General features: G+C 38.2%; 1 protein-coding gene across 1 annotated transcript in view; it reads left to right on the top strand.

Moving 5' to 3' along the window:
* Nucleotides 1-21844, top strand: part of MDN1 (midasin AAA ATPase 1) — a 93476-nt gene that overhangs the window by 9728 nt on the left and 61904 nt on the right. The window contains exons 6-26 of the mRNA XM_017742811.1: nucleotides 196-408; nucleotides 1643-1774; nucleotides 3409-3512; nucleotides 5034-5148; nucleotides 6695-6888; nucleotides 7912-7993; nucleotides 8655-8750; nucleotides 9720-9832; nucleotides 10375-10523; nucleotides 10623-10683; nucleotides 11179-11390; nucleotides 12835-12938; nucleotides 13936-14080; nucleotides 15366-15462; nucleotides 16674-16787; nucleotides 17386-17533; nucleotides 17698-17808; nucleotides 18601-18752; nucleotides 19202-19380; nucleotides 19755-19963; nucleotides 21049-21195. Coding sequence (XP_017598300.1) covers nucleotides 196-408; nucleotides 1643-1774; nucleotides 3409-3512; nucleotides 5034-5148; nucleotides 6695-6888; nucleotides 7912-7993; nucleotides 8655-8750; nucleotides 9720-9832; nucleotides 10375-10523; nucleotides 10623-10683; nucleotides 11179-11390; nucleotides 12835-12938; nucleotides 13936-14080; nucleotides 15366-15462; nucleotides 16674-16787; nucleotides 17386-17533; nucleotides 17698-17808; nucleotides 18601-18752; nucleotides 19202-19380; nucleotides 19755-19963; nucleotides 21049-21195 — 2877 coding nt within the window. The remainder of the gene's footprint in view (nucleotides 1-195; nucleotides 409-1642; nucleotides 1775-3408; nucleotides 3513-5033; nucleotides 5149-6694; nucleotides 6889-7911; nucleotides 7994-8654; nucleotides 8751-9719; nucleotides 9833-10374; nucleotides 10524-10622; nucleotides 10684-11178; nucleotides 11391-12834; nucleotides 12939-13935; nucleotides 14081-15365; nucleotides 15463-16673; nucleotides 16788-17385; nucleotides 17534-17697; nucleotides 17809-18600; nucleotides 18753-19201; nucleotides 19381-19754; nucleotides 19964-21048; nucleotides 21196-21844) is intronic.

Below are 21844 nucleotides of genomic sequence, written 5' to 3'. Positions count from 1 at the left end.
GCTATAATATATTTTGGATTAAATCTATTTTAATACCTGTCAATAAATACAACTTTAGATTCCCTTATTTTATTTGATATGCAGATCTGCAGGCCAAAATTTTTCTTGTTAGACTCACTTTCCTAATTGTTCTATGTTGTACAACTGTAAGAAAAGCAAATTCAGTGTAGTAACCCAAATTTTATGTTTGAACAGGAAAATAACACCAACAGTTTTGTTTTGGTTGAATCTGCCTTCACAAATCTTCAAAACCTTGCTATTGCTGTAGCGTATCAGACTCCTGTTTTATTAGAAGGACCAATAGGATGTGGCAAAACCTCTTTAATTGAATATTTAGCAGCTGTTACGGGAAGAGCAAAACCTCCTCATATTTTGAAAGTTCAGCTTGGAGATCAAACTGATAGTAAGGTAACTGATGGATTTGTTTTATGGTTGGATCATGAGACATAACTTTTACTTAAAGCATGGACTTAATTTTCTAATAATATAATGTTTTCACTCAAGGACCCTACACTGCCCAACTCATTAGTACTGGTCTTACTATTGATGAGAATGAATAAATAAACAAACAAGAAAAATAGCAGTTATTTTCCAGTAGGTTTTAAATTCTTTGCATAATTGTGCTGAACCTGTGTCATTCAAATTATATTTTATCAGGACTTTTTTTTTTTTGTGGAAGAGCTCTATTGATGTTTTTTTTAAATATAAAAAAAATTGATTGGTATTGGAAAAGGCAGGATTCTGGTGCCAAAGGTTGTATGAACACTTTTATTTCAGTTTAAGTGAGCTAATGTCAGTTTAATCTGATGCCTTTTTTTTGCGATAAAGGTGAGATAAAGTCAGATACTGGAATGTTGAGGTGACTTGCAGTTACATATTAATGATTAAGCTCTATCTGTAGGTAATTTCATGTACTTCTTGTTTTGCATATAGAATTTTGGAGCTTGAGTTGATTTATGTTGTTTGGCACGATTTATTTTTAGTTTTCAAGGGTGGTTAGTATCCACAAGAAGTTATTAGAAGGTTTTTATTAGCATGCATGAGCACCTTGTTTGCTTGCATGGAACACCTGGTTTCACCATCTCACAACTGTTTCATCTCATATACAAGACTTAAGACAATCATATTTAAGAAAAAGTGATGAAGTTCAAGGTATAAAATATGTAGTAGTAAAATCATAAACTCAATTTTTTAAGCAATGCTTAAATATTGAAGTGTCAATTTGAGAGAAAAGCAAAGCTTTGACTGGATTTTACCTTTGAATAACTTGCTTTATAGTTCCTTTTACTACCTTAGTCACAGACTTTTTGAAAGCATGAAATAAAGTTCAGTGTGACCCTAGACCCCAGTCTTCTGTGTTACTTTAGGTCCCTCGTAAATTAGGATGGCACAGCTCCTAAATCCACTTCCAATTACCTGGCTTGTTTTAATTATTATGATTCAGTTAAATTGCCACTGGAGGCAGGGGGAAACCTTTCTTTTTAATTAGAAAAAGTGCAATGCTGGGCAGAGATTGCCAGACAGATCGTTTAGTGAGGTGGAGGCTGAATGTCACTTATGTCCCAACTTTGGTCCTATTTGCCCTCCTTTTCTCTGGGGATGTGGTGCCCGGTCTCTGATGTGCCAATGGTTTCTGTCACAGACGCTGCTGGGCATGTATCGATGCACAGATGTACCAGGGGAGTTTGTGTGGCAGCCTGGGACCTTGACTCAAGCTGTGACCAAAGGTCACTGGATACTTCTGGAGGATATTGATTATGCTCCTCTGGATGTGGTATGTACCTTTATGTTTGTTTTAAAGTACTGGTCTTTATGCCCGTGGTGGCAGTTTTGGGAGTCTAATCACCAGGGTTTTGTAGCAGCACGCTGAAAATGCTGCTGCTTTAGAAGGGCTTGGAAAGAATTCATGTCTGTTCGCATATTTGCACACGGCATTAGTTTTTGTCTTTGTTACAGAGTAGTCATGACCCTGCCACTAATGCCAGATTTCACTCTGGAGACTGAAATTGACACTGATAATGAGCTGATAATGTGTCTATTTAATAATGTTTTGGTGTTTGAAACCAAATGTGGTCCTGAACACCGCAGAATATTGTCAATGTATGAGGCTGGTGCTGTTAATAAGATTTTCTTTTTGGTGTTTTGTTGTGTGGGGCTTTTTATTCCTTCCACATCTTTTCCTACACATTTCTTACATATTAAAAATGTGCTGTTGCACTAAGCATTATAAGGTCTAAGATTTCCTGGTTTTTGGCTCCAGAACAACTAGTTAGTCAGTCATCCTTGCCTCTTGAAGTAATGGCTACTGAAAACAAGTCATTTGCAAGAATGGTGTGATAGAGATGCTTTGCTGCGTAGGCTTGCTGGACATTCTGCTGGTGGTTTCCTTTCATATCTGTTCCATAAAGCATCCTTTGTGTGACTGAATAACCTGTCAGTTTGTTTATTAGGTTCTAGGCTTCTGATATTAGAAATAGAAAATAAGAAAGCAAATGAATACTGCTTGTATGTACAGACAGTTCACTGCTAGGGGGTCGTGCACTTGTTTGCTTCTGTGGACTCAACTCATTGCACTCATGATAAGCATACCCTGAACAGTATCCTGCATTCATCAAATCCCTTTCTTCAGGTCCTCCCTGCAGGCATCCTGTCTGCTCCATATCAAAGGATCTCTGTGTGCCTCCCTCTGTGCTGAGCAGTCAGTGTGGTCATACCTCCCTTCTTTCTTCCACCACCATTACTGTCCTTCTCTGGGAAAGGGTAGATTTTTTAAATAGACCCCAGGCTCTCCTGGGGGTAGCAGTGTATACACTGGAAAAGGTTGATGTTTGAGAATGACATCTTTGAGATACAGGTCATCTTTCTTTGGGCAGATAAAGAAAATAAAGCTTCTGGTGTGGAAGTGTCTAATAAGTCATTTGATAATTTAAAAATAAATAGTTTTGGTTTGGACTTGCAGAGTAAAGGCTGTTATTCCATTCTCTTATCATTAAATTTGAATACAGGAGAAAAAAGGGTAAGTAAACATTACACCTATGACTTCCACTGCTGATTAAAATTGCTGGGGACTCTGCAATTCCTGTTGGCATCACTTGGAAGTGCAATCTATGGGAATGGCAGTTGCTGGCAACGGAATGGTGCTCCGTGGCATTGCTCCAGCATCTCAAGTGGGAAATGAGTGTGGATGGTTGTGCTGTCTGTTAGTGCCATCAAAAATTTTGATTAAAATTGCTGGGGACTCTGCAATTCCTGTTGGCATCACTTGGAAGTGCAATCTATGGGAATGGCAGTTGCTGGCACCGGAATGGTGCTCCGTGGCATTGCTCCAGCATCTCAAGTGGGAAATGAGTGTGGATGGTTGTGCTGTCTGTTAGTGCCATCAAAAAAAATTTTTTTTTTTCTTTCCAGATCTCTGTGCTGATTCCTCTTTTGGAGAAAAGAGAGTTACTGATTCCTGGTCGTGGTGACTGTTTAAAAGTAGCACCAGGATTCCAATTTTTTGCAACCAGAAGGTAAGTTTGTGAACTTAAATGAGATTGAGAGCATGGGTATCCTATTTTTAAGTCCAAGGTACTTTTAAGTGCAAGATACTTGTGTTAGGAGTATTTTAGCAATTTCCAATTAACAAGCAATAGAAGCTGTTTTCAAATCTTTTATAGTTTATTTCAAAGCCTTTAACATATTTTCCTGCTTTTGTCTTTCTTCTGTAAATTAGTTCTTTTCTTCTGATCTATTTTTTCTGGAATTGAGTCCTTTGTAGTCAACTCTTTTGGTTGCCTCATTTCCTAATAATTTTTATTTCTGAAGGCATGGCTGTAATGGTTTAACCTCAGTCAGCAACTAAGCACCATACAGGCGCTCGCTCACTCCCCTGCAGCAGGATGGGGGAGAGAGCTGGAAGAGTAAAAGTGGGAAAAATCTTGGGTTGAGATAGAATTTAGGTAAAGCAAAAGGTTTCCACACAAACAGAGACAAATGCCATCTCTCTGAGCATCCTCACCCTTCCTTCTTCCCACAGCTTTATATGCTAAGCATGATCCCATCTGATATGGAATGTCCTTGTGGTCAGTTGGGATCAGCTGTCCTGGCTGTGTCCCTTCCCAGCTGCTTGTGTACCCTCTATGCTGGGGCAGGGTGAGAAGCAGAAAAGGGTTTGAATCTGTGGAAGCCCTGCTCAGGAGTAACTAAGACATCCCTGGATTGTTGGTATTGTTTTGGTCACAAATGTAAAACACAGCCCCCATACCAGCTATTACGAAGAAATTTAACTCTATCCCAGCCAAAGCTAGCACATCAGTGAACAGTTTGTATAGCAGCAAATTATAGTCTTCATTGAGCTAGTTAGAGTAGTTTCCCTAAATCTGTTGAGTTTACAGCTGGGAAATGGTATTTAACAATTGAAACCAAACACAATACAACAAAGAAGAAAAAACCAACAAAAACCCACCAGAAAACAAAAGCCAAACCACAACCCCAAATCTAGTATTTTGCATGTGCAAGGCTACTTCCACAGTGGGTAAAAAACCACATGGCTGAATAGTTATTGCTGCAGTAAAAGAACAAAGGGAATGAAATGTATGATGGCAAGAGCTGAGTCTGGAGGATGAGGAAGAATAATCATAAACCAATGTGGAGGGGACAAGCTAGAGATGCTTTTCCTGCATCTCTGCAGTAAGAGCACAGATCCTTTAAGATACTTCGCAGGCCACTTCTGTCAGGTTTCTCTCTTTACAAAGGGTTCCATATGTTGCTTCTGATAGACAGCCGACAGTAAGTTAAGTCTTTCAGAAAAAGAATTTCTGTGGAGATTTTGCATTATAGGAAGAAAACCACTGTGATAATAGGCAATTCAGAAAGTGTGGTTAGGCAGGGTAGGGTACATCACAGTACAGTGACAGTGTCGTTCATGCCTGTTGCATTATGCTGTAGCAGCTCTATGTAACGTGTTCTTTGATGCACAGAAATGCACTGAAAATGCTGAATTCTTCAGCCACGTTCAACATGCTGTGTTTCTTCGTGTTGTTTTGATTTAGGATATTCAGCTGTGGTGGAGGTTGGTACAGGCAGCAAAGCAGCCATGCTGCTCTTCTGGACAAATACTGGACCAAAATACATCTGGATAACATGAGCAAAGGAGAACTCAAGGAGGTATGGGGTGTGTTGCTCCATTGTGGCATGTGAATAATTGTTTCAACCTAGGGTAATAAATGTTTTTCAGTAGTTAATTGAATCCTTATTTTTATCTTCAAGTTCCACAATAGACCCTTACAATTTCAGCTTTATGCTGCCAATTTTGAAGTAAACAGGCAGTTTGTCAGGAAAATTTGAAGTGAATTGAACAAAGATTCCTGGAACTTGCCTTGACAGACACAATTCTGCTTTGTGTGGGTCTAAGAATCAAGTTACTTTGCCACTTATTAGCCCACAGAAACTTGAAAGCAGAGAGAAATAGCAAAAAAGAAAATTGAGCTCACTCTAATTATAAGCTTTGAGTTGAAAAATAGTTGGTCAGTTATCAATTAAAAATAATTGCTTCTATTAACATCTTTCTTTTGTTAGCATCTCTGGGAAGTGTTTGCTTTGTGTAGCTCTTAAGATTAAAGCAGCCTAAGGCTCATATGAAAATAGAATTCTCTGGAGATTCTCCGTGTGATACAGAGCTCAAAACAGGATCTGGTCCTACAAGACCCTCAGTTAAGAGAAAAGGTAGTGAACAGTGTCTAGCAGAAGAGTTGAGGAGACAGTTCTGAGTTTTCTAGAATGAAGAAGACAGTTTTTTCAGTAGAATTTATTCACTCATTTGGACTCATTCAGCAGCCAGCACTAGGTCACTAGGTGGCCTTAAATATCTGTGTGGTTTTTTTTCCTTTCTTGTCCTTTGTCAGCTAATTGTTAGGAATGGGGCAAGAGCAATTATCAAAACCTTATGAAGAAACAAAACTTGAGGGCTAGATATGTTGCTTACCACTAGGTTCTCTTTATTATTTTTCTGCAACTTTAAAGCTTAAGTCACGAAAATGTATAGATTAAGCACTAAGATTCAGTAGTAGTAATAGAAGAGACAATGTTCGAGAACACCGACCTGCTTGCCTTGAAAACAGACTCATGTTCTTCTTGTTAATCTTAAAAGTCAGTCTGGCAGGTTAGGACCAGTTTTCCTGGCCTATGTCTGTGAAAAGTAATTTTGGGAAGCAATATTTTGGTTGGCAACTTCAGTGGAGATAACTGAGCTGAAAGGAAACTACAGAAGGAGATTATCCCTTAAAGTGCCTTTGTCAGCACAGTGAAAAGACAATTTGAACGCTCAAATGAATTTAGTCATAAAAAGAAGGGTGGGAGATAAGGACTTCTGTAATCAGCTGTAAAGTTGTGTGGTCATGGTTTGGCTTCAGATAGGATTGAATGTACTTTCTGTTCTTCCTGTAGGTATTTGTGTGAATGTATTAAATGAATTGGAGTAGAGTTGAGTTGGCAAAGTTCATTTTTGACATCAAAATCAGTATCATAGTAGTCATGATAACTTCTGTTTTCTTCAGATCAGAGACTGCAAGGGAGCAGTTTCATGTAGCTTGCTAGCTAAAGTATCTGTTGAAGCATCTCCTGGTAAAAAACGGGGTTGGTTTCTTTCCAGTGCAGGTGGGATTTTTGTTTTGTTGTTTCGTTTCATTTTCTTCTTTTTTGTTTCTTCTTTCAGGTCCTCCAAAGGAGATACCCCAGCCTTGCTCTTGTGACAGATCACTTGCTAGAAATTTTCATGGACCTTGCGGGAGACAAGTATCAGTCACCAGAAAACTGTGCTGCTGGCTCCAGTCACACATCAGAAGCAGCATCAGAATCTAGATCAGAACATAAGAAACCAAATCTGGAAGGACGAGAACTATCTCTAAGGTTGTCTTTTCTTACATGTTTATTGGAAGTCAGCTAGCTACAGAGATAGAAGGGTTTATTTTTGTTATTTTTCTTAATTTTTTAAAAATAATTGTAAAAGCTTGAATAATTAAATGGGAATTTTGCAAAAACTGGGAAAATACATTTTTTGTTTTAAAATAATGATCAATATATCATTTAAAGAAACTCATTCTGGATTATTTAAACTTCCTATTTGCTGTACTTCCTTTTTGGTGGGTGTGGGGGAACGTGTAGGTTTTGTCATATGCAGTGCTTAGTTGGTATCTGGCCATATGAATTTATTCTTAATTATTGTTAACACGAGATATCAGTACTAAGTAAAAACTGGAAGGTGCTGTATAATGTTCTCTCAGTAGCTAGAAGATAATGTTTTCAGCAACTGAGTATATTATCTAAATTGTTTCATACTGAACATTCTCAGCATTATAACTTAAGGCAACTGAAAATAACTGTATCTGTAATGTACTGTGAATTTCAGAAATTCTGTGATGAAATGTAGCTTGATGCTGAATTATTTCTTCCTCTCCTACCAAATGTCAGTTCTACTCATCTGGAATTTCTGTAACCAGTAGTGCTTTGTGAATTAGTTAGTAAATATTAGGTGTGGGTAGTACCTAATATTTTTGTGGAACATAAGAACATTGTTTTTTTCTAGAACAAAGTTTCCTTTTCTTGCCTTTTGGAAGATCTTGTTGTTGATAAGGAATCTGTATCTTGAAAAAATGAGGGGTTTATACTTTTCTGGATTCTTTAACACCTTTCAGTTTCATTGTTGCATTATGATTTAGTGGAGTATGTATTACCTGCTTATAAGCAACATTGGTCTTTGTGCTCAGCTACTCCTCAGAGTTATCAACCTCTTTGTGTCTTCCCATGTACGATTTTCACAACAACTACACGTGCAGCTGCCAGAAGATGGTGTCATGGCCTAAGCTGAACATGAAAGAAGGTGATGTGTATTTTGGCATGTTTGTACCAAATCTTTTTGGTTTTTCTTTTTAGAGACCTACTGAATTGGTGCAGCAGGATTGCTTACAACTTTGACAGTAACTCTTCAACCACAGCAGTGAATATTTTTCAGGAGGTGCGGTAAGACTTGATCTAGAAATTGATTACCCAAATTCTAGCATTGTCTCGCAAAATACTCTCTTTGGGAATGTGAGATGGGAATTTTTTGGGGTTTGTTTGAAGCAATTGGACTGTGGTTGGAATGTTTGTGATAATCTCTAATCAGAAGCTCTTGTTGCTACTAGGAAAGTTGCTTGCAGTAAGGTGATGAAAGACTTTACTGCTGTCATACAAACAGCATGGTGCATATAATTTTAACTGATACAAGCTGGGATTGCATATGACTGAGACCTTTCTTTGTCTTCTAACATGGGGCTGCGTTTCTACTTCCCTGTTGATCAGTCTACAGTCTAGGTTGGGAATTTTTTGGGTGTGCATCAGTCAGAGGCAATTTTGAGATGTTGCTTCCTTCTCCATTTTGGTCCATTCATCTAAAAAAAGCTTTTGTGACTGGGCATTGAAAAGTTTTTGCTTTTGGTAGAAACCCACTACATTACAGAGTATAGAAGTCCTTGTTACATCTTTTTGAACTCTGTTGTTTGACTTGATCTGAGGACAGTGAAATAGTTTTATTTGCAATGGTTGGATTGGATTTGGGTTCGTTTCTATTAAGATGGTGCTTGTCAGATAAAATCATACAAAACTAGTGTTCAACAAGTTGGTTTTCTCCTTGACAGGCACTGGACTGTTTCACAGCCATGTTGTCCAACCAAGGGAGCAGACAGAAAATGGCAAAAGTTATTGGAAGTTACCTAAACATTTCAAAAAAAAAGGTATGTTGAGCTATAATTAACATAATCTTTATTGGTAGTATTCTGTATTATATAGCTTGCAATTATTCTGTAACATGTTATGCTATTTTTTATTTAAAATTATGCCCACCTCTCTGTCCCAAACAGGTTTTTTGCGCTCTGTTCCATCCCAGGATCTGTTTTTCTCCTATTTTATATTCAGCTGCATTTTTTTTTTTTTTTTTTAATCTGAGGGTTCCAGGGAACCTGTTTTAGAGCAAATGGCCTCATGATGCAAAAGGATTGCACAGCTGCCTAAGCACATGATATCACTAGATGCACAGGGTAGTAAAGAATGTGGTTTTTTCTTAGGTGGTTTACAGTGCATGTTAATCATTTAAACAGAGAGATCAGAGGGAAACGTGATCTTTACTGCTACTTGTTCTGTACTCACTGATTACAAAATAAGCTGCCTCTCTGGAGCTCTATAAATGACAGAACTAAACTAAATCATTTCTTTGTCAACTATTTCTGACTGTAGAAGTCTGCAAATCAAATTCCCTCCTGTAAGCTGACAGATGGATCCCTGAAACTTCTGTGGGTTTTTCTCTTTGTCCTTCTTTGCATTATTTCATTACAGGAGTGTATTATTCCCTGCAAGTGGCAAAATACCCTTCTTTACACAAAGGGGTTTTTTTAAGGGAGGTTGTTTGTTTATTGTTAAAATAACAGTTCAAGTTTATGTAGTTGAACTTACCATGGAAGTAGGTGAAGTAGAAATAGAGTGGCAAAGACTATTATGAAGTTATTAAGCTGAAAGTTGCTTGTACAGATAAAAACACTTCTGAGGTCCTTCACTGTTTTAGGTGATGTGTATTTAAAACCTGAAAAATCTAGAATTTTACCATTAAAAATTAGCTTGCTGCAAAGTAATGCTGGTAGCATAGTGTGGGTGTTCTTAGTGTGATGTAAGCAGCATTAGTATTGGAAATGTTGATGCTTTTTTCACAGGTGGAGTTCTTCTGTGAACTCTATAAACCAGAAATTTCAATAAGGGAACAAGAAGTCTCTGTCGGAAGAGTGCATCTTGTGAAGAAGCAGAACCAGGCTCTCACTGTACAGAGGTAAAATATCCTGTAGTTTCCATGTGAATTGAAATGTTTTGTGGTGGAGTAGAATAGACTGCAAGTCACAGGGTTAAGGAAAATGTGAATTGGGTATTCTCACCCTAATGAAAGGAATGTGAGAGTTCTTTCCCTTGCGATCTTAGTTTTACCGTGTGTATCTTTAAGAGTTGTCTGCATTGTGCTTCTGGCAGATAAAGCCGTAGAGATTTTCAGCTTCTTTGAACTAGAGTGTCTTCAAAGCAGTGTGGAGCCACAGCAGTTATAAAATGATTTTGATGGATCTGCCTTTGTAAAGGGAGATTTTTGTAGTATGTGTTGCTAACTCCATTGGCCAGGAAGTTACTTGGAAACCCTGAATTTTTAGGTTGTATCTTGAGAAAAGTAAGTATCTTAGAAGGATATCTTAGAACTATTTCTTTTCAGACCTATATTAAAAAAAAATCCTAAATCATACCCCTCCACTAAAAAATGGTGAAGGTAAAATTGGAATGAGCTCCTTGATAAATCTTAGTTTTGAGTAACTTGCTTTGTTTTTTCAGGGCAAAACATACCTTTGCTGCCACACGGCCATCTGCAGTATTGATTGAACAGCTTGCAGTGTGTGTTGTCAAAGGAGAGCCTGTGCTTTTGGTTGGTGAAACAGGAACTGGCAAAACTTCAACAGTTCAGTACCTAGCTCACATTACAGGTAAATAATGAGTGAAAATTGTAACTTACGTGAAGATAATTTAAAAAACAACAAATGAACAAACCACAAGATGATGGCACTTTCTATTTCTGTTTCAAGGACAACGTTTGAGGGTTGTCAACATGAACCAACAAAGTGACACAGCAGATCTCTTAGGGGGGTGAGTCACTGACCACTGTTCTGTCTGTTCTGTGTAACAAATGGGCAGTATCTGTTTAATAGTAGGATGTATGTCTTAAGAAACATGTTTGCATGCAGGAACCCTCTTGTCCTTGCTGCAGAACAGAGCAATTTCACTGAATTGTGTGCAGAGCCGTGTGTGATTGCGTCATTCAGAAACACAGCCCGATGTCTTTAAAAATGGCTAAGTTGTTCAATAGAAATCTGATGTAATATTCACTGGACATACTGTTTGGTAGTATTACAAATATTTTGCTTGTCAGGGTGCTCCTGTCTTTACAAAATTGCCTCATGAGGTACATTTAAATATGTGCAATTTTACATGGTTTGTTAGTTGAGTAAAAAACTTCAGAAACAAGGCTTCATCCATGCAGCATATTGTTGTTACAAGTAACTGGTTTTGGGGTTGTTTTCTTTTTTAAGTTCACAGATAACTCTGTCTCACATGAGGAATTACTGTTTTGCTTCTCTTCAGTTACAAGCCTGTGGATAACAAGCTGATCTGGCTCCCTCTGCGAGAGTCTTTTGAAGAACTCTTCTCTCAGACATTCTCTAGGAAGAAAAATCAAACATTCTTGGGACACATTCAGACTTGCTACAGGCAGAAGCGTTGGCATGATCTGCTAAAACTAATGCAACATATTCATAAATCTGCTATTAATAAAGAAGTAAAAGAAAATGCATCTGGTAAGACTTCAGATGGATCAAACACACGTTAGTGCTGAACCACTGCAGAGGGTACATAAATAATGGTGACTTCTGTTCTTTTAATTTGGGTTTGTTTGAGGTTTAGGGGGTTTTCCCTCCCCCTATATTACATCTTTTTTTCTGGTTTTGAGAAATGCAATGTCAACATTGCAACAAGACATTCAGAACTCTGTTAGAATAGTGATTGGGTTGTGTTTTGTTTTGTTTTTCCTTTTTCTAACTCATCTCTGCTGTTAGCTATGCCTGACAGTGTGGAGGTTGACTTGTCTGCCCTATGGTACCCTTGACATCTGGTCTCCACTCAGCACTTGTTTGCTGTGCTGGTGAGCAGTCCTGGTTGGTTGTGTGTCAATCTTCTATGTGAATGCATTCATACTTTCAGTCCTGAAACCTGCTTATGTCTCACAAATATGTCCTATTTAAAATACAAAGCAAAGCAACAACAAAAAACCCAAGCCCGAAGTAATAACTGTTTTAGGGTAGTAATAATTTTAAGAGCTTGCTTTTGCCTTGGTTCCTCTGGCGGTGATGCTGACTTGCCTAGTGTTTTCTTTTGTTTCTATGGGGTTTAGTTCCCAAATAGGTTTTTCCTTGTTTTATACTTCACAACCCATTTTGGGGCTGGGGCAGCATTGATACTTTGTCTTGTACGGAGTTGTGTCTGGTTCTAGACCAGCAGAATAAGTGAAGTTGTAGCTTTCATTCAGTTTGGGTTAAGTAAAATTAATTATGAACTTTATCTCCACTCTTCTTTTAAGTGATATTAAATGAAATGCCCACAAATGTAAAAAAAAAAAAAAAAAAAATAGGGTTTAAAGACTAGTTAATCCAAGAATTGACAATGCTAAAATAAAGATAAGCTGAAATAAAGACAAGCTGAAATCTGTAACTTGCAAAGTTTCTTGAGGAATTTTGGTGCTGTATGTAGCTCAGTTAGTGATTTTTAGCAAGTAACTGAAATCAGTGCTATAGTAAGTAATGTTGTAACTGATAAGCATCAGTGTGTTTATTGATACTGAAGTGTTCATTGTTAATCTGTTCTGTCATAAGGGTTATAAATTTGAATTTATTTTTTTGACGTGTCTTTCTCTCTCTGGAAATCAGAGTGATAACAGTCATGCTGGAACAAAGTGCAGTATAAGTGTTTGTTCCTCATCTAGGAATGAATAGCAAATTATCTGAACATTATCCACATATGGGTACAGTTAAATTTAAAAAACAAAAAACCACGCACACAAAAACCAAAACAAGATTAAATTATTTTTTTAATTTGTGGTGTGTCACCTGCAGGACTTGAATGTTTTTGTTGCTCAAGCTTGCTTTTGCCTCTGTGCTGGAAACAACTTGATTAAAGTGCTGTTGTCAGACATTTTTTTTGTGATATTGTTTGGATGGTCCAAACTTAAATTTGTTTTGCTTGCAGGCTTGCCACTGAAGGAAAAGTGGGAGGCATTTGGTCTTAAACTGAATCACGCTCATCAACAGATGAAAATGACAGAAAATGCTCTTCTCTTTGCATTTGTTGAGGTATTTAGGGATTTGCATTTTGGTGCTAGGAGGAATAAGGAGAAGTATTTAAAAGTCTTTGCAATCAGTATTATATAAATAGCTTCCTGGCAAGAACCTTGCTGTGAAGTAAAATGTGTTCCATGATAACTCATGAAACAAAGTGTGCAGCTTCAAGGAGGCAATGTTTAGATGGGGAGTGGGAGAATGTTTTGTGGTAGCACATTAAATCAGTGCTGTATAATAGGAATTAGGACTGGTATGATAAAAGAGTATGTCATACCATCTTTTCAACTGTATCAGATTAGAAAAAACTTCTTGACCAGTCTCCAGTAGCTCATGCTTCTGTCTAGGGATTCCTGTGAAAGATTTAATATTAAGGATTGATTATTTATCTAAAAGTGATTTTTCAAAACATTTCCAACCCATAATATGTTTTAATGACATTAAGTGTGATTAGGAGAAATTGTGAGGTATATGCATGCTTGCTCCTTGTCACCCTGTTAGTCTGAATATATGCACTCAAATTTCATGTAAAGTGTGTAAAATGTTGACCAGTCCTCTATAAAAAATGTATGTATGAATAGTTGGAGAACCTTTGACTTAAATATAGTCATGTTTTAATTAATATAGTCATCGTTTTAATTAATAAGGTACAGATTCCATAGGAGCATAATATTGCTTGTGTCTTTGGATTAACTGTCTTTATTCTATGTGGTGTCAGTGGTAGGTATCACCAACAGACAGCATTGCACAAATAAGAGATCTTAAATCTTACATTTGAACCAGTCAAACTGATGTCTGATGTAATGGTGTGATAACTGCCTGACTTCTGTGACTGGCAAAATAATTGCTGTTATTGAGAGAGAGCAGTAAAACTGCTATTGCTGTAAAAGGTTTGGAGCTGCCATTTGTCTAATCAAGGCACAGAGTGCACACCAAGTATTTCCTGTATCTGAATGCTTCAGCTGATATATCATTGCTGGCAACATGATTAAGAAATTTGTCTTATTTTTAGGGTACTCTAGCACAAGCAGTAAAAAAAGGAGAGTGGATTTTATTGGATGAAATTAACTTGGCTGCAGCAGAGACTTTGGAGTGCCTGAGTGGTTTATTGGAAGGATCATCTGGGTCACTGGTGTTATTAGACAGAGGAGACACAGGTACTATTTCTATGCTTTCTTTTCTGTATCTTGGTATCCAGCTGACTTCCCTATCCTGTGTAGCTCAAAATAAATTGAGCTCATTTACCATTAAAATGAATGTGTGCAAAAGAGTGATGTGCTCTTTGTAGGCTTTATAGTTCTTTGCAAGAAGTCCAAAACACTGGTGTGTTCTCAACAGCACTGCAGGGGCTGCTGTGTAGGAAGTTAACTCCTTTTACAGATGTAAAGGTAAAAAAATGCAGTTGCTGAATGCTGCTCTCAAGAGCTACAGACAGAGGCAAGTGTTGTGTGAGCATCCTAGGCTGGATTTTCTTCCTGGCCAAGGGAAGCACTGGCTATTGTTCTGAAAGAGACAAAAAGAGTTGCAAGTTTAGGGCTTACATAATTTTTGAAACATTTTGAACTAAATATGTGCTGGTTTGGCCAAATTTAGAAATATATCCTCTGAGAGAAGGCAGGTCACCACCCCTCTCCCACCAGGTTCGGGGAAAATAAATTTTCCTCAAAGGAAAGAGATAAAAACTATTTATTTACCAAACACACAGGGAAAGGAAAATAATGCTAAGTAATAAAATCTCTCGCTGTGGAGAAAAAACCTGGGAGAGTGTTCGAGTCCTCCCTTTGGTCTCCTTGGAGCTGGGGCTTGGCCCAGGGCCAGGCCCTCTGTGCCTGATGAAAAGTCCTCCTGATGTGCTCTGATGTTGAAGCAATCCAGTGGAAAAGGGGCAAATCTGAAATTCCAGGGAAAGGGAAAATTCAACTCACAGTCTCTCTCCGGAGAAAAAGGAGCTGAACAACTGGCCAAAAAACTGACCCGGGAGCAGCCAGCCGGGTGCTTCCTCCCTCCCCCGCCGCAACTGGGAAAAAAAAATTGCTGTGTGTGACCTTGAACAAGCTGCAAACTGCTTTGAAAAAGTTTTGCTCAGTTTTTCCTTCCCCCTCTCAGGCTCAGTTTAGAGTCATAGAAAGGCACAGGAATTAATTTCTGGGCATAGGCAGCAATATGGGATACACATCATAAGGTCACCCCAAGACATTTGTTAAAACATTTCGCTATGCACAAAAAAGTCAAGGTTTCACTTGCCTGTGGCTGTTGTGAAGATGCAGGTACTTCTGAGAAAATCATGTGGGGTTCTCTGAAAATTTTTGCCACTGGAATTTTTAAGGAATTTTAGTAGTGCAGCAATAGAAAGTTGCCTTAGATAAAATATACCTTATTTAACATAATAAATATCCAGTGTTTATTGTGAACCTTATGTCTTTTATTTCTGCTTTACTTTAGAGCCTCTTGTCCGTCACCCTGATTTTCGCTTGTTTGCATGCATGAATCCAGCTACAGATGTTGGAAAGAGAAATCTTCCTCTAGGAATAAGAAACAGGTAGGAAATAATGATTCTGGGACAAAATAGTCACTGTCTTTTTCAGAGTTTAATTAGTTTCAGGAGTTGACCAGAATGCCTTATCTGAAGCCTGAGGATACAAATCTGGACTCAAATTTACTGCCTGTGAGAGATGCTTTCCACATTATGGTGAAGGTTTTTCATGAAATAGAATCAGCAAGATACTTTGGTGAAGTAGCTGAGCTGTGAGCAAGTGGTCTAGCAGTAGTGTAGAGTGTTGTCAGTGGGGGCAGGAAATGATTATTCTTCACAAGCTGTCAGTACCTGGGAATGCTACTGCAGCAGTTTATGTTCCTGATTGGAGTAATAAAGACAGGTAAGTGCTTTGTGTCTGTTTAGCAGCCTTTCTCTTGATAACTCAGAAGTGTTGATGATCCTTGCAAAAAGCTTCATGTCCAGTCTCGTTCACTAAAAAGAAGAGGATTTGCATGGTGGCGCAGGTGTGTGATACTCAAAATATTTGATGTGTGGTCTTAAAACATGTAAGTTGTGGCAAGGAAATTGGAATTGTGGCGAATGCATTCTTCAGTGCCATCTACCTTTCTGTGTGCACAGATCTCCTGCTTGATGCAGTTTCCCTCATGAGTGCCAAAAGTTGCATGTATAGTCCCTTCCCAGATTCCTAAACACTTTGCAAGACTGTGGAGATGCACCACCTATGTGTAACTAGTCATTTGTAGTTTCCAGTGGCAAAGCAAGGTTTTATTGCTATTGGCTGTCTTGCAGAATCGTGAAAGGAAAGAAAGTGATTGTAATACAGGAGAGAGTCCAGCATCAGCATAACTTGCTAAGTTTAAATGAATTTGTATTTCTATTTGTCAAAAATACCTACTACTATTTGTCAAAAATAGCTACAGCTGTGTCAGTACTGCGTTGTTCAGGCTGTAACATTCAGGTATCTATTGCAAATTGTTTAAAATTGTAGTTTAAGTCACATTGTTCACTTTCAGTCTAAGAAATTAAACTAATTTAGATAAATTACTTGGAAGTATTAGTAATACCTTATTTTTCAACTGCTCTGGTTCTTGAGTCTGTCTGTAGGTTTGACAGTCTATAGGTCTATAGCTTTAACTACCCGTATTCTGTTACTTAAAAATTTAAAATGTTACATGCCATGAGATTTATATATAACATGATTTTTCAATATGGTCAGGTGCCTTAAGTGCTACAGATTGATTTGATTCTTTCAGGTTTACTGAACTTTATGTAGAAGAATTGAGAAATGAAGGAGACTTGCAGATTCTTATCATGGATTATCTGAGAAGCTTGAATGTGAACAAAAGCACAGTACAAGGAATTGTGAAGTGAGTTGACTGTAATCTCTTATAATTCTTGATGAAAAAAGTCACAAAAAGAAAGTATGTAACTGTAGTCCGTGGCTAGACTGCTTTGGGAAACACCATAATGCTCCCCATGGAGCAGTTGGCATAGCTTTAGGAAACAGAAGAACATGGACATCTATCTTGATTCTGAGGGTTTCTGTACTTGTGGGAAGGAGATTTCTATTTTTTATTAATTCAGAATTGTTTTCTTGGTGGCACCAGTTAAAAAGTATTGTTATTTCAGTCCTGTTTCACATCTGAGAGACTAAAATGGTTTGTTGTATTTGTCTAGAGTTACTTTTCTTTCCTGTAGTGTAAGGTGAACTATCTCACATTTAGAATACTTGGAGTTTATAGTCACTCCCTGTATATCAAGCTCTCTCAAAAATACAGTTCTAAAAATACTCTGTTGCTTTGCTTCACTGATTGTACAGATGGCAGAGCTTGGCATGGCTTTCCCAGCCTGGAGCTTCTAAGAAAAGTTCCAGTTGGGAATAAGCTGAGGTGTTCATACTTGGGTTTGAATTCCTTGGAGCAGTGGTCTGATCAGTAACAGCTCTGTGTAAATTTGTTTTTGCAGCTTTTATTTGTCTGTGAGAAAGGAAGCAGAAACAAAGTTGGTGGATGGAACTGGCCACAGACCACACTACAGTCTCCGTACCCTGTGCAGGGCATTGAGATTTGCAGCGTCTAATCCGTGTGGCAGCATAGCGCGCTCCCTGTATGAGGTGATCACCTGTGCTAGCATTTGTTTCAGTGTGTATTCACTACAGAGGTTGTTTGGGTAAAAGATAATCCTCTCTAGGTTCAGTATTGAACAGAAATGGTTCTTTAGTCTGTATCTTTTCCCCTACTTTTCGTATTTATCACTGAAAATAATTCTTCTTCTTAGGGTTTCTGTTTGAGTTTCCTGACGCAGCTTGACAGAGGTTCTCACCCAGTGGTTCAAAAGCTAATTTGCCAGCATATAGTCTCTGGCAACATCAAAAGCCTTCTCAAGCAGGTAGGCAACTAAGATTATGAAGAGCTGTCTGGTATTTAAAGTGGAATTTATTTTGAGTTGTCTTCTCTCCTTTTTTTCCCTCTACATTTCCTTCTTGCAGTTCTGTTTTTCATTTTATAAAGATAAGAACTAGAAAAAATTAGTACCATTCTTCTGTAGTTTTTCACTTTGCTTGAATGTTTGTATGTGAGCTCATTTATTTGTTTATTTATTCAGGCTTCCAGCACTGTGGAGTGTGGGCAGCTTAATGCAGTGGCTCCAACTGTAAAGCTTTCACAGACTTTTGAGGAGCTTTCTCAGGCTTTATATTTTTAAACTCTGAATGCAGAACATATGGATATGAAGAAGCATCTGTGCTTTGTCTTTTATGGGAAAGGAAGAATATCACTAGTGCTGGGAACCGAGCACGAGTTTGCGTGGGGGATGGGGAAGCCAGTTTAAGAGATGGGTATTGGTTTCAAAATAAACCCTTTCGTACTGGAAAATGTGTCTGAGCATAAAAAGATTAAAGCAAAGTTCCTGCCTGAAAATGCCCTTCAAAATTCAGTGCTAGGCTCTTGAGACATTTTTATCTTCATGGCACTGGCAAAGATTCCTGCTTCATGACCCTGAAACAATCTGGTCAGGTTTTTCCTGTAATTTGCATTCTGTGACAGTGCTTATTGCAGGAGTGCTCAGGGATTGATTTAAAATTTCTTTACAGCATAGGTAGCAGTGGTGTAACAGTAGTTGTTTTCATTAGCAAATTGAAACCCGTTTGTATAATCTGTTATTTCTATCATGTCTCCTTAGCAAATACCAAAACCCCAAGGAGGGAGTTTTATACTTATAGAAGGATACTGGATTTCAGCTGGGGACAAAGAACCTACAGTAGATGAGAGTTACGTGCTCACCCCTTCAGTTAAGCTTAATCTGAAAGACATTGTCAGGGTTGTGTCTGCAGGGTAAGTGTTTCAAGTTTTTAATTAAAAATATAGGTTAAATATGTTTGTTTAGGCCTTGAGTGTTGGTGCCCCTCTAAGTCTATGAATAATGTCTATTTTCCTTCTACTTTACAGTTAACTTTTCATTATAGAGTGACTTGAAATTTATACATATGTTTCTTGTTTCCTTAAAACATCTTGCTGCCATACCTAGTTTTATTTAAATTCTGATCTAGAAATTTGCAGTTAGAATAACCTGCTTATTTCACACTGCCATGAAAAACTTCATGGGTAGCTGTTAGCACTTGGGAGTAAAGTTATTTGTATTTGCCTGTTAGTGTGTGATCTTGGATACCCTAAATGAGTGAAGTGGTGGTGTTTTGGTAATGTGGTTTAATAATGTTGACACCTTGTGTGTGAGAAAGGCATGGCTCCTGCTTCTAACCCACTATTTTGGTCATGGCTTTTAGGACTCATCCAGTACTGATTCAAGGAGAGACCTCTGTTGGTAAAACCAGTTTAATTCGCTGGTTGGCTGCTGCTACTGGGAATCATTGTGTAAGGATTAACAACCATGAGCATACTGATATCCAAGAATATATTGGCTGTTACACATCAGATGCCTCTGGAAAGCTGGTATTTAAGGAAGGTAAGTGAGCATGTTCTATATACTCCAAATTCCTGTCTCATTTCAATGGCCGGGGTTTTTTTTCTTCTTTTCTGCTTAACATATCTGGTTTATTACAATGGAGAGATGACCTGTCATAAAGTTAGTAGTTGCACTTTATTGGTAATCACTTGTGTGAATTTCATTGAATTCTGAAAAGTTCATGTCTGTCTGATCATGCTTGTCCTATTGGACCTAAAGATGGTAAGTCAACAATTTAAACAATACTGTTGCTTCCTTCTCTAGATCAGTGTTTATCCTGAATGAAAATGGGTTGCTAAAAGTATCTGAGTGCGTGCTTCTGTTAGATTTGCTTGATAAGATTTTTAACTTGGAATTTTTCCGTTCCCCCCAAGGCATTCTCATAGATGCAATGAGAAAGGGCTACTGGATTGTTCTAGATGAATTGAATTTGGCTCCCACTGATGTTCTGGAGGCTCTCAACCGCTTGTTGGATGATAACAGAGAGCTGTTCATTACTGAGACTCAGGAAGTTGTCAAAGCTCACCCTCGCTTCATGCTGTTTGCCACACAGAACCCTCCAGGTCTCTATGGTGGCAGAAAGGTCTGTATGATCTATTTATTTGGGTAGGTAAGACTTTAGGGAATTAATCTCTCTCATACATAAAGTGTGATGTGAGAACCTTTTGATGTGTAGCAGCATGAATCTCTCAAGAGGGAGGGAGTTGAGGTGGCTGTGGACTGTCAGTACATCTGGCTTCTGTTTAGGTGAGTTGCTTGTTTCACAGATGCAGAATTTCTAATTCATTTTAGGTAGTTGAGATTTAAGTGATTTACTGAACTGGAGTTCATGTGTATTTTAAGTGACTCAGCATTTCTTGTCCAAGAGCACTGGAAAAGAGATTCTACTTAGGTTATAGAAGTCCATTTTGTACTGTTTTTTGTCTGGAATAGGTAATTTTCTTTGTAGTGACTGGTATGGTGCTGTGTTTTGGATTTGTGATCAAAACAGTGTTGATAGCACAGGGATGTCTTAGTTATTGCTGGGCAGTGCTTGCACAGCTTCAAGGCCTTTTCTGCTTCTCACACTGCCCCACCTACTTGTGGAGTAGCGTGGGAGTGCTGGAGAAGCTGTGAGGGGACACAGCTGGGACAGCTGACCCCAGCTGACCAAGGGGATGTTCCATGTCATATATCAAAACTCAGCAGTCAAAACTGGGGGGAGGGGGAGGAAGAGTGGGATGTTCAGTGTTTGTTTCCCTAAATAACACTGGTGTGTGATGAAGCCTGTATTTCCTGGAGATGGCTGAATACCTGCCTATTGATGTGAAGCAATGAATTAATTCCTGATTTTTCTTTGTTTGCACACGCACCTTTTGCTTTACTTATGAAACTGTCTTTGTCTCAGCCTAAAAGTTTTATCACTTCTATCATTCCGATTCTCCCATTGTAGGGAGAGTGAGCTTGTGGCTTTGCAATATTTAGCTGCCTAGGCCCTTAAAACACACAATCCATTTTAAAGGTTTTGTCCTCACCCAGACTGTCTCTTGTGCTTTCTTTCAATGTTGATGTGTGTGTGTTAATTGGTATGCTATGACACTATCCCTATTTCCTTTGGATGTGTAGGGGAAGATCTATGAGCAATATCAAAGGAAAAAGTTCAAGCAGTAGTGTGGTCTCATATTTTAGGTTTTGTCCAGAGCCTTCAGAAATCGTTTTGTGGAGCTGCATTTTGATGAACTGCCAAGTGCTGAACTGGAAACCATCCTGCACAGGAGATGCAGTTTGCCACCTTCTTACTGCAGCAAGCTTGTCAAAGTCATGTTAGACCTGCAAGTATGAGAGTCTTCCTTCTTTTAGTCTAACAAATGCAAACATATTTCAAAGTAACATGTACAAAGTAGTAGAAATTCCTTTGAGGGGGAGGTATTGTTAGCTGATGGATATTTACAATTCTAAACCATGGAGAGAACCCACCAAGGTACAAATTTCAGTGGTTAAGACGAAGAATTGGAAAGCTGATGTCAGATTTGAGAGAAAGCTACGAGGAAAAAAAACCAAAAAAACCAGACATCTTGGGATTTGATGCGTAGAATTATCCCTTTCTCTGGAGCCAAAGTACAGTACTGGATTTGTAGGTGTCTTTGGGTCACGTGAAATTTGGTATTATTTCTAAGCAGCAATTTTGGATATGTTTGGCCACTCCTGTATTCAACAGGCATTTGACACTTATTATGTAGCTAAAACTACCTCGTATTTGAAAGCAATTACAGCAGCACAAACTGGATTTTGTTTTATTCCAGGTACCTATTTTATTCTTAGTTGATTTTTTTTTAAATTATTATTATTGTCGAAATTATTTTGTTCCTGGTGCTCGTCAAATACCTGCCTAAAAAGAGTTAGTCTTTAGGAGTTGTGACTCTACTAGGGTTTTTTGTTGTTGTTCATGGAATTTTCTTGTTACAACGTCACTGCAGAGAGTGGT

The sequence above is a fragment of the Corvus brachyrhynchos genome, unplaced genomic scaffold (genome assembly GCF_000691975.1).
Source record: "Corvus brachyrhynchos isolate BGI_N302 unplaced genomic scaffold, ASM69197v1 scaffold87, whole genome shotgun sequence".
Taxonomy (NCBI): domain Eukaryota; kingdom Metazoa; phylum Chordata; class Aves; order Passeriformes; family Corvidae; genus Corvus; species Corvus brachyrhynchos.
The sequence above is the reverse complement of the archived record's forward strand: the minus strand, read 5'-3'. Positions and strand labels throughout refer to the sequence as shown.